This window comes from Dreissena polymorpha, chromosome 1 (assembly GCF_020536995.1).
Source record: "Dreissena polymorpha isolate Duluth1 chromosome 1, UMN_Dpol_1.0, whole genome shotgun sequence".
NCBI classification, from domain to species: Eukaryota; Metazoa; Mollusca; class Bivalvia; order Myida; family Dreissenidae; genus Dreissena; species Dreissena polymorpha.
In genome coordinates this window covers 115,881,988-115,895,082 of record NC_068355.1, presented here as the reverse complement: position 1 = coordinate 115,895,082, position 13,095 = coordinate 115,881,988, and the positions used below count along the sequence as shown (strand labels likewise).

Here is a 13,095-nt window from a genome sequence, read left to right as displayed (position 1 = left end):
CACATGTGCCGGTGTTTTTCCGTCTGCCTGTGTCGCCTCTATTGAAGTACCCTGCTTGACCAGGAACCTTGCGCAGTTGAGCTTGTCATTCTTGGCAGAATGATGAAGGGCCAGGTAACCATTGTTGTCCCCTAACGTGATGTCGCAATCACGCTGTACCAGCAATATCAAGGTCTCTAACGCTAGACGGGATGATAAAATATATCATCATGTGACTTTTTTGTCATTAACAACTCACAATATGGTATTAACAAATTGCAACAAATATACAGACAAGTATTGATTTGAATACTTGACATTTTTCTAACTTTTACAAATGCATTATTAAAAAGCTATTTGGTTGTCCCTGTAACAATTTAAAAATTTAAGTTTAAATGACAAAATATTAGAATATCATTTCTTTTACTCCATGCCATCACTATATTTCAGAAAGAAAATGATCTCAGGGAACTAAGTTTGAAGAGCAATTATAGTCTTATGTTTATGCTATAGTTTTTAATGGGGGACAAACATTCTGACACAGTTATTTTTTTAAGAAATCTAATGCCCTAACAATCTTTTACATATCCTTTATTTAAATAACATATTGATAATAAAAATCTATATGATGTGAGCTAAAATGTTTGTTTTAAATACAGATTCCATTATGTCTGTACTACGTACATCCAAACTGTGCAGAGTAGTGTACAGGTGTCTTTCCAATCTCACACCTGCAGTCGAGGTCAACCCCAAGGTCAAACAACAGCTGTACGACCTTTTTGTGGTTCCTCATGGCTGCCAGGTGGGCACACTGGCGACCCTTGTAATCCTCCATCACTAGGTTAGCACCTGCCAAGTGACAAGTAAAGATGTTTATCAAGCAACAGAAGTAAGGCTTAAGGCAAAAAAGTTTTGTTAGCTTCTTAGTTGTTACAAAACATCACATAATGGCAATACTGGTTTGTGAAGCAGTTATGCCCCCAGCCAATCTAGGTCAAAAGCACTCCACTAAATTTTCAGCTGTCAATATAAAAAAGGAGTGTTTGTGAAGTACTAAGGCCTCAACTAAGTCAACATCACATTTTTAGCATCTGTCAGTTAAAAACAAGACTGGGTTGTTAAGAAATAACATCTACTCTAGATAAAAATTAATTTTTTCAGCCACCTTTAAAATACACACAAAGAGTTGATTCATTACAATATCCAGTTAGTCTAATAAAAATCTATTCACTTTAGAGCCTTAGCTTTATATGCCGAGTCGGTTTTCTGAGAATAATCAATATTTGGTTGCTTCCAAAAGATCTTTTGAAATTAACTCCCGTGTTCTTTATCAAACCTTGGACCACCCAGTTTGCAAGGTGGACAACTTATCCAGTACCAGAACAAAAGCATAAAATAACATGAAGAATATAAGGTGATTGTTGAAAAATAACACAATGTTATTAAGGCTTAGATAACCAGAACTGTCAGCCCTTGACAAGAAAAATCCTGATTTCACATATGCCACCTCCTGTAAGCCTAACAGCACAGCTGTGCTATTAAAGCTAAGTCATGCCACCTCCTGTAAGCCTAACAGCACAGCTGTGCTATTAAACCTAAGTCATGCCACCTCCTGTAAGCCTAACAGCACAGCTGTGCTATTAAAGCTAAGTCATGCCACCTCCTGTAAGCCTAACAGCACAGCTGTGCTATTAAAGGTAAGTCATGCCACCTCCTGTAAGCCTAACAGCACAGCTGTGCTATTAAAGCTAAGTCAATCCTAACTAGAGGGTGTGTAATTCCATCATTTGGGCGAAATTGTAGAGCCCTTTATAACTGTTTTCTGCCAACACTTTGACATGTCCGTTTTCTGCCAACACTTTGATATTACCCCGGTACCATTTTCTGCCAACACTTTGATATTACAATTTTGGGCCAACACTTTGATACATGTATTATTGTTTTCTGCCAACACTTTTATATAAGACTACCATCATCTGCCAACACTTTGATATTACCGTTTTCTGCCAACACTTTGATATTACCATTTTGGGCCAACACTTTGATACATGTATTATTGTTTTCTGCCAACACTTTTATATAAGACTACCATTTTCTGCCAACACTTTGATATTACCGTTTTCTGCCAACACTTTGATATTACCATTTTCTGTCAACAATTTGATTTTAACAATTTCTGTCGACACTTTGATATTACCGTTTTCTGCCAACACTTTGATATTACCATTTTCTGCCAACATATTGATATTAGTGTTTTCTGCCAACACTTTTATATTACCGTTTTCTGCCAACATTTTGATGTTACCGTTATCTGCCAACAATTTTATATTACCATTTTCTGCTGACACTTCGATATTACCGTTTTCTGCCAACACTTTGATACAGCCTAGTTCCCCATTGAAGGCTGCCAGGTGAGCAGGAGTTTGGCCATCCTTGTCCTTGACATTCACCTGGTCTGTGTACTTGAGGAGAGCTTTCAGGCACTCTGTGTGGCCTCCAACACAAGCCTCATGAATCGTGGTGCGCCCATTGGACATTCTTGACAATGGGTCAACTCCAGACTAAAAGATATACCAGTAACAATGTGAAACAAGTTAAGTAACAAAAACAAGAGTATCTATCCAACTGAGGGCTGATCACAGATGATACCATTTGTCTATATATGGGTTGATTTTGTGCAAAGAAATTTTTGTAAAAGGTATACAGTGATTTTTTCCCAACAATTACAGCCTTTCCCAATGGAAAAAAGTAACAAATTTTTCCAAAAAATCTGACTAAATTTACTTCCAAAAAAATATGCCAAACTTACCCAAAAACTCAAGTATTGGTTTATTGAGTATATTATACAGCAATTTAATTCTCTAGCACTTAATAATAAAAAAATTAGAAAGAAGTTTAACATACACTTATAAACAATTGGTTTAAGTGTTATTTATAATAATATTCATAATGTTTTAGTTTCCCAATTTCATGGTCACTCCTGCTTTTTTTCCCAATCAAAAGGCACAGGCTTTGAAAAATAAAGCGAACCAAATCATTGGCTGAAATAACTCTCTGAAAATTTGCCGTTTTGATACTACATATAAAGAATTATCCAATGCAGACCATAAGTTCCTGTCATCTGACACACATTAAATTCATTATTTAAATTTAATATTACCGGTATACATAAAAGAGCAAAACCTGAAACATTATTTAAGCAGAAAAAAAAAATATATATTCAAGTCTACCAAATGCCAAGTTGCATTCAACATGTCATAAAATTTGGAGTATAAGTGTCAATGACTTAAGTGGAAAGGAATTATTATTTAAAGACCAATAACTCCCTGAAAATTTAAATGAGCATAGTGACCTATCAAAATGCACATGTCCAACCAAACAGAAAAAATAGCACATAAACTATAATGCAATTTGAATAAATACTAATCCTGCAATCTCATGTTGATATGAAACAAGAGAGCCAAGATGGCCCTAGTTCGCTCACCTGAGAGGAGTCAGTTCATTCAATCTTTACCAAACATCAAACTTGACCTAGATATTGTCCAGACAAACATCCTGGTCAAGTTTCATCATTATTGAACCAAAACTCTGGCATATGGAGTGATTTTGTTTTTGTAAGATTTGACCTGGTGGCCTATATTTTGAGTTGACCCACCTTACCAAACATCAAACTTTGCTTACAAAAATAAATATTATAACCAAGATTCATAAAATCTGAAACAAAATTGTGACCTCTAGAGTGTTTACAAGGATTTTGTATAATATAATGACAATTTGGACAATCTAAGGGCAATAATTATGGCATTAGTAATGTGATATATATAAAACAATCTTTTCACAAAGTTTCATGATGATTGAGCAAAAAATGTGTCTTCTAGAGTGTTCACAAGCTTTTATTTAAATATAAGAAAACTGCCCCACCCCCTCCCCGCCAGCCATGTTATTTAACTGACCGGAACCATTTTCAAACTCAACTCTCATATCAAAGAAACAAATTTTCTGACCAAATTTCATGAAAATTGGGCCAAAATGTGACTTCTAGAGTGTTCACATATTTGCACTATATAAATATAGAGAAAAATGCGCCGCCCACTGGCAGCCATATATTTTTACCGATCTGGACCATTTTCAACTCGTCTGAGATATCAATAAAACCAATGTTTTGACCAACTTTCATGATGATTGGGCAAAAATTGTGACATCGAGAGTGTTCACAAGGTTTCTCTATAGCCATATAAGGAAAAACAGCCCCCCCCCCCCCGCAGCCTTGTTATTCAACTGACCAGAACCATTTTCTAACTCAACTCTCATATCAAGAAAACACTTAATGTTCTGACCAAATTTCATGAAAATTGGGCCAAAAATGTGACTTCTAGAGTGTTCACATGTTTTCACTATATACATATAGAGAAAAATGCCTTGCCCACTGGCGGCCATGTTTTTTCACCGATCTGGACCATTTTCAAACTCATCCGAGATATCAATAAAACCAATGTTTTGACCATCTTTCATGATGATTGGACAAAAATTTTGACTTGTAGAGTGTTTACAAGGTTTCTCTATAGCTAAATAGGACAAACTGCCACTGTATACATATTGAGAAAAATGCCCCGCCAACTGGCGGCCATGTTTTTTCACCGATCTGGACCATTTTCGAACTCATCCGAGATATCAATTAAATCAATGTTTTCACCACCTTCCAGTGTTTACAAGGTTTCTCTTTTTTTTGACCATGTGACCTAGTTTTTGACCCGGCACAACCCAGTTTCGAACTCGGCGGTGATTTTTTTGGGGCAAAGCTTCTGACCAAGTTTCATGAAGATGGGACAACAAATGTCGCCTCTAGAGTGTTTACGAGCAAATGTTAACGGACAGACGACAGACGGAGACCGGTTAGAAAAGCTCACCTGAGCAATCAGGTGAGCTAAAAATCAATATGAAAATGATGTATTTATATTCAGAGGTCAACAACAACCTAAAAAACAATTGGACAGGTACAAACATGACATGATTCTCAATTTTAATTAAATTTGGATCATTATTGTCTGAACTCTTGCATGGAAAAAAAGACATTATTAATAATGAAAGGGAACTAACAGTCTTAAATATAATTGGACAGGAATACTGTGACAAAGATGCACACACAATTCTGATCATAAGTGTCTTCAGATCTTGCGCGGAAACAAAAAAAAACATGTTTAATCATAACCACATGAAAAATCATTGTCCTGAAACGACCCAAGATGGAAATGTCCACTCCTTAAGAGTGCTGTACATCAAGTGTCATCAAATATGGAAACTGAGTGTCCGCAATCTCCCATCAAAATGAACAAGAGCTGTGTTTGTGAAACACAATGCCCCCTACCGCGCCGCTTTGAAGCAATATATTTGACCTTGAAGGATGACCTTGACCTTTCATCACTCAAAATGTGCAGCTCCATGAGATACACATGCCTGCCAAACATCAAGTTGCTATCTTCAATATTGCAAAAGTTATGACCAAGGTTAAAGTTTTGGGACAGACACACCGACACACATACATTGACAGAGTGTCAGGCCAAAAAGAATATACCCCCGATCATTTGATCTGGGGGCATAAAAAGTAGCCTGTAAATCATCAAAGGGCAATAACTCACTAGAGCCACCTGACAATCATATACTTTCCCACGATATAGGAATGCTGCATATCATGGTTAATTAATCAAGTTCAGATCCTCAGCATAAGGCTGAGAGATATTGTGTGTAATTGAAAAGTGACATAGTACAGGGCATTACTCCTTGAAAAATCATAAGACATTAACCCTTTGCATGCTGGGAAATTTGTCGTCTGCTAAAATGTCGTCTGCTGAATTTCTAAAATTAGCATTTTCTTCGATTTTTTTGTCCAAGAATACTATCAGATTAGCAAACAGTTTGGATCAAGATGAGACGCCACGTTCTGTGGCGTCTCATCTGGATCCAAACTGTTTGCAAAGGCCTTCAAAATTCGGTTCCCGCACTGAAAGAGTTAATGACCAGACAGGGATGCTCATGTACTCCCTATGGAAGTGATGCATATCAAGTTTTTGTCATAATTGGATCTTCAGTGTCTGAATTCTTCCTCTTTTTAAGTACAAGCATAAAGGATGGACTTTTTGGGAGCATTATAATAACGCTAATTGAATAAATCTACTATATTAATAACATTCTTTTGACTCTAAAAGTGAAGGTACTTTTATTATAAAGTTAATTAGCAAATTTTTAAATCCTGTTATAAGTCACAATGTTATTTGAGTACAACTATCAAACAATGCAATGCCTTACAGTTTTGTTTACATCCAAAAGTTCTTGTTGTAATTAATTAAATATAGTTTGGTGAGTAATTGTAAGTTGTATTTTTACTATACATATTAGTATTGGCAAATAAAATAAAGTTTCATTGATGGTTTGTTTATGGGCACAAAGAAGGGAAGACAATAAACTGAACAATATGATTCTACCCACATTTAGTAGTTGTAGATGATTATACTACAACAAATACTTTTAATGCAAAAAACAATTTCCGTTTCAAAGTTATAGATATGATAGTACCTTTAAGAATTCCTCAACTACTGGCAGCTGTCCATAGGTACATGCAATAAGTAATGGACTTTTGCCAAGCCCCTCCCGTTTGATCAGCAATTCATTGTTGAGCGACACCTTCTCCATAAGCATCTTGACTCTTTCAACATCACCTTTCTCTGTTGCAGATCCCAGTTCATTTTTAAGTCCTAGAATTGTGTAAGATATTTGTGCATGAATTAGTTGGAAAATCTCAAAGATAAATAAATACTGGTACCTTTCGTAAAAATAAGTTCAGTCCTAAAAAATAAACATTCCTCAAAAAAAAACATAGAAGTTTTCACGATCATCTTACTCCTCCATACCCTTTTTATAATAAAGAACAAAATTGGTCTTTATGTTTTGACATGTGATTAACAAAAATCTATTTAAAATTAAGAGTAATTTTAGTAAGTTACAAGTTGCTTGCATAAACAGCAATTAAGCATCTTTGTATACCATCTTTATCCTAATAAACGCGCCAAGGCGCGATGCAAATCACAAAGAGGGCACGTTTATTTTACCCTCCTTAAGGGATAATATGAGCCAACACCTAAAATGTGTTAACAGGTATTTGCGAAAAGTTCCAAGTTCATTGAGCAATCGTAAACAAATCACAACACGGTTCCCAGCTTTTTGTATGAACAAAATTCCCTGATTTCCCCTGATTTTTCCCTGATGGAAAATCCAAATTCCAGGATCATATTTTTGACCTGTAACTTGTTTTAGACAACGTCGATAAAAAGCAGTTGCAGCCAATAACATGTATTTTATTTATATAATTTTAAAGCCATGGCCTCCCATCTCCCCTCACAGCCTTCCTTTCCTCGCCCTTTCATTAATTTTCATTTCATGTTTGTTTTGCAACAATAATTGGAACATATTGTTTCGTAATTCACCATTTTTAACAGTAACAGGAACAAAAGTACTAAGAGAACGTGGGAAAGTCTGACCAAACAAAATTCCCTGATTTTTCCCTGATTTCAGGAACTTTTCCTGAATTCCCTGACTTTTCCCTGACTGGAAAAAGTTAAAGTCTTTTCCCAGGATTTCCCTGATTTCCAGGTTGGTTGGGAAGCCTGTTATAAGAATTCTACAACCTATTATCATGCGAAATGAAAGGGCCGTTGTCAAATTGACCATAGTGAGAACTGTAACAGTACGCGTGGCCGAGATATGAACAGTGTTAATAAGTGAAGGTTTATGGTTACGGTAGCTTCGGCCCAGCGTACCGCATATTGAACCACCTGGGTAGATCCGTATTTAAAATGCACGGTGTACAAAAACAATGTAACATGAATTTGACTTTTAAAACTGAAAACACCGATACAATAATAAAATCGCCTGCATGTTGGAGTATATTTCTTAGATCAATCTGTTCCAAATATCCAAATATATATGTTATTATTATTAAAGTTTTTTTTTTATAAGGTTCTTGCCAATTACCTTGTTGATAAAAAAATGTTCCTTCAATAAAATGCAATTATTTTTATCACTCCTTCATTTAATTATACAATAGGGGCGTGTTTATTAGGGCGGGAGCGTTTATTAGGATAAAGACGGTATGTATGTTTCCTATTTTAAAAATAATGAACCATCCAAAGGCAAAAGGCAAATTAAAAGGTGATACAATGATTCAATTAAATATATTTGATTTTGTGTTTTTACAAGATATAGGGTAGGGAAAAATACTGTTGATAATAAGAACTATATGTGTGGGAAGCTATGACAGTAATAGGTCATTCACAGTCACATTCATGGTACATGTAATTGTATGACAGAGGCATTTCAATCAAATAATCCACATTCTCCTATATTAACATCCCGCCTCGAAGACAATCCCTTCGACCACTATATCACATGCCCTACCAATAAGAAAATCAATGCAAGCTTACACCAAGGTGGTGTCTATGCTTATAGATCAAGAAACATTTTGGATTATAACATTGAACATTTGTTCATCCCTTATAATACTGGTAAATGGTTTTGTATCATTTATTGATTTACAAATCCAAACAAGAGATGTGTTTATGTCAGAAACACAATGCCCCCTAATGCGCCGCTTTGAATTATTTTTATTACCTTTGACCTTGCAAAAGTTATGAAGAAGGTTAAAGTTTTGTTTAAAGTTTTTGACCTTGACCTTTCACCACTCAAAATGTGCAGCTCCATGAGATACACATGCATGCCAAATATCAAGTTGATATCTTCAATATTGCCAAAGTTGTGACCAAGGTTAAAGTTTTGGTTAAAGTTTTGGGACACACACACACGCAGACAGACACATACAAAAATATGATCTTTCGACCCGGGGGCATAAAAATATTAGTTTTTAAAAACATATTTAGCTATCTAAAATACGCATTGATATGGTAAGTAAAACACGCTCTCAGGATCCTAGCCCGAATAACAAAATCTCCCATGTTACTACGCATAATGTAGGTTTATTTATAATAAATAACATTTCTAAAATTGTATTTACCCATGTTATTTTCTAAAATATTAACAAAACATTGTATGTACATAAATCTGACCAGGAATAAGGTTTTATTTCTGGGATTTTGTGATTAGTTTAAATATTTATTTTAGCTTGATTGCAGTTCAAGCCTCAGGCTTATAGAAACGCTCACGAGTCCAGTGTTTTATTTTATGGCAATTTAGGGCCCTATATTCGGCCCCATTCCCCTCAAAAAGAGTATATATTTTTCCCAATTTTGTAGAAAAAAATGTTGTTTTTTTTTTTTTTTTTTTTTTTTTTAGAAACAACTGCCTTATGATAAATATATCTCAAATTTATTTCATAAAAAACTAACAAAGTATATAACTATAATTAATATGATGTATTATTATAAAGAGTTACATTAAATTAGTTTTTCTCAAATCAGTGGACTTCACATGAATTGCATTTTTTCCCAAAATGGCCAAGAAAAGGCCTGATGTATCTATATTGTGTCAATATTTGTTGATAAAAACATTCCAATTTGGTCCATTTTATTGATAAAAAATGCTCAAATTTGCCTTTTTATTGATGAAGAAATCCCAATTAGACTCAAATTGGCTTGGAAAACTGAGACTGTGCATAACGGTTGAACTGTCTGAAATTAATGTTGAAATAATCATTGATATATATTTAGGAAAAAGAACAGAGACATTCAGCTGTGAATATTCCATTCATACATACATGTGTATTCATATAATAAATATCATAACATACAAAAGAGTGAATTTTTAATTTTCCCCTTTTCCTAAAAAACGACGTGTTTTTCCCCTTTGGATGGGCCCCGCCACCATTCGCCTATAGGTGAAAAAAACACTGGAGTCTGTTTCCTGGGAACGCTCCCCGAATGGGGATCGAAACCTGACCTCTTGATTGCTAGGCTGACACTGAAGTTAAACACAATTTCCTATGCAACCACATTCAACACGTTCTAACATTTAAAGTTGATATAAATAAAAGTAAAACATTGCTAATAGGAAATTTGTCAATCACTACAATTGAAAGTGCAAAACAACAGACCAGTTTGGTCATTTTTTGGAATAAATTAATGTTCTATAGCTAGGACTTTGGTAATGCTACATATTAAAGGGTCCTGTAAACAGACATACCCCAAGTTACCACATGTAATGATGGTTTTTATAATAAACAATAATTGTACTATGGCATTTATTAATGCTTTTATGAAAATATTAACACAAAATTGTTCTCACTTGTTTTTGACACAAAAGAGAGATTTATGACGGAGATTTTAGTTAGAAAGGGAGAGCAGGCCATGTTTTCACATATAAATGTGATATAATTCATATAAGCATAGCTAATAAATGTTTATCAATCTTTATAATGAAAAGTGCTTAACAAAATAAGTTTGTTTTGTCTTAAATTAATTAACATTTGACCATGGTAATATAGGTAAATCTATACATTGTGCTGTTGTAACTCGCAACAAGTATAAGCTAATGGCTTTGAAAATGGCATGAATTTAATGCCCCTTTGTAAACTAATCTTTCTGGATATTGACTAAAGTACTAACTTAAACCTGATTGATAACCTTTAAACACGCATGTTTTACAGTATCTTAGTTTTTTTGCCCCCGATTAATCAACCGCTGATTGGTTGATAAATATAAAGCTTATTTGGAAACAGCTGCTAGAGAATAGAGGTACATGTTGCCTGTATGTTGGATTTCTTCATAACTAAAGTGGTTGCCACCTTGAATATCACCAATAGGAGACGTAGCTGAATATTCGCAAAGGGTCAACAGGGATGGAAACTAACGTTTTACAATTGGTTGCCCACACGGTCAACCATCTTTAGTATTTTGGTTGCCCAGCTAAAGACTAACGAGCCCACAGTGATATTTGTGTTGCTTTTATTAGTTACAGCCTGTGCCATTTGTATTGGGAAAATTAGCGCGATAAACCATGAAAATGGGAAAAATAGCGTGATAAACCATGAAATTGGGAAAAATTAAGCATTAAAAATATGATTAAAAGAAACACACTTGTTTTTAAGTGCATTTTCAGGGGGTTTTCTATCCATTTTGGGAAAAGGAGTCTGGTCAAATAGGGATTTTTTAATCGATAAAAGTGGCAAATTTGGGAATTATTTTTCAACAAAAAGCACTAAATTAAAGTTATATATTTTGTAGGATGTCATAAGAGACTTCTGTCTTAAAAAAAAGAGTTAAAATTGGGATTTTTGGGGGGGAAATTTTGGTAAGATTTTTGTGAAAAAAGTTGATTTTTGTTATTGGGAAGCAGCCGAATTTCTGCTTTAATTTTTTGCCAAAAAAAAAATCACTGGCCCAGTACGATGAACATGTAAGGTTGTGTGTATATATATAAGAATTTATATAAATAAAATAAAAGTTAAGTAAACAACAACATTGCTTAATTGACAAACTTTCTGTGTATTATGTCATAATATACGGTAAGTCTGAGTTAAATCATTTCATTGGCTTTGTTAAATGAATTTTATTAAACTAGTTATTAACTCACAGTAGCCAATTTCATTAAATGTTTAAATGTACTTAGTCCAAATACCTGGATACCTGGACTGTTGGGCCGTAATTTAGCTATGCTGTAGTGGCCCCTCTGATAAATGGTCTCTTCTTTAGAATCACTCTCTGATATGTACTATTTTGTTAAAACTTCTCTAGAGTGCGCTTAGTAAATTTTAATTGTTAATTTAACTTAATTTACAGGCGGGTTAAACTTCTTAATGTTCCACTTCTCAGAATTTAGCAACGATTTAAATTGATTAACACTTGTGGCAGCTATAATGTTGATTCTTCCAAACTGTTACAGTAATGAATTGATCTTTGACTAAAGGTGTTGAGTCTTACGTTACTTTTTGAATTCTTGCCTCTTAGTTTCAAGTGATGACCACAAAGATTATCCTCAGCCAGATCGAACAATTTGTCCCAGTTTAAATCATCCAGCTTATGTTAAGATTTTAAAATTTGGATCATATCCGCCCTGTCCCTTCTGTACTCAAGTCTGACTAGTCCCAACTTTCAAAGTCTCTGGTCATATAGTAGATTTGCCACCAATGGTACTAGTTTAGTTGCTCTTCTTTGAACATCTTCAATTAACTTTATATGTTTTTTTAGGTGAGGGGACCAAACGCATGATCCGTATTCTAAGGTTGGCCTGATTAAAGCCTTATAAAGAGGCAGAAACATTTCTTCATCAAGACACTCAAAGGATCTATGAGTTTGCTGTGCTTTATTCATAATATTTGTAATGTGTTGGTTAAAACTTAGCCGCTCGTCAAAAGTCACACCTAAATCTTTGTCATTTGTGACTGCTTCAATGCATTAAATGTTAATTTCCATTTATCACTCCAGTCACTTAAGTTGTCTAATTAGAGTAGACGTATATCTGTCGACGTAAATCAGCCTCATATTTATAGGAGTACAATGCACTGAATTGCTTCAAGCTTTAAAAGCAAGTTGCCCAGCCAGACTACTAACTTTTGAATTTGAGTTCCCCAGGCCAAAATGTACTGGCCCCAGGCTCATTCTAATCTGGCTAAAAAACTTCAGCGTACAGTTTATATAGAATTGACAGACCTGTATAAAGTTGCGCCAGTCAAAAATCATAACAAGCGACATTTAAAGTTATGGTAGCCAGAACTAATTCTAATCGTGATACATTTATGGACATTAATGTCAAGAATATATGAGCAGCAAGAATAATATGCCACCATGTTTCAATAAACTGTTGACATAATTGTATAATTTTACAGAAATAATGATAAATGAGTCACACACTCGGGCAACCGAAGATTTGAATACACTTACGCTCTTTTTCCGATCTTTTGCTGCTGGTAGTGCTTGCAGACGCCATGTTGTTTATTTTTGTCAAGGAGAACACTTTTTGGTAAATTAATAACACTTTCATTTAGCATTTATTCATAACATTAGACGTGTTTAGAATCCCTTATCTCATGTTGACAGTATTTATTACACTATAAGATGGGTTGACAGTTAAAAATATATTAAATACTGAAATTCGTTGTCGTAATTTACCCATTTA

At 34.5% G+C, this 13,095-nt stretch overlaps 1 protein-coding gene across 1 annotated transcript in view; it reads right to left on the bottom strand.

Annotated features, from left to right (window-relative positions):
* LOC127846110 (serine/threonine-protein phosphatase 6 regulatory ankyrin repeat subunit B-like) overlaps positions 1-13,095 on the bottom strand; it is a 25,026-nt gene extending 11,931 nt beyond the window's left edge. The window contains exons 1-5 of the mRNA XM_052377289.1: positions 12,861-13,095; positions 6,550-6,728; positions 2,339-2,540; positions 664-828; positions 1-182 (exon numbers count right to left, since the gene is read on the bottom strand). Coding sequence (XP_052233249.1) covers positions 1-182; positions 664-828; positions 2,339-2,540; positions 6,550-6,728; positions 12,861-12,960 — 828 coding nt within the window. The 5' untranslated portion in view covers positions 12,961-13,095. The remainder of the gene's footprint in view (positions 183-663; positions 829-2,338; positions 2,541-6,549; positions 6,729-12,860) is intronic.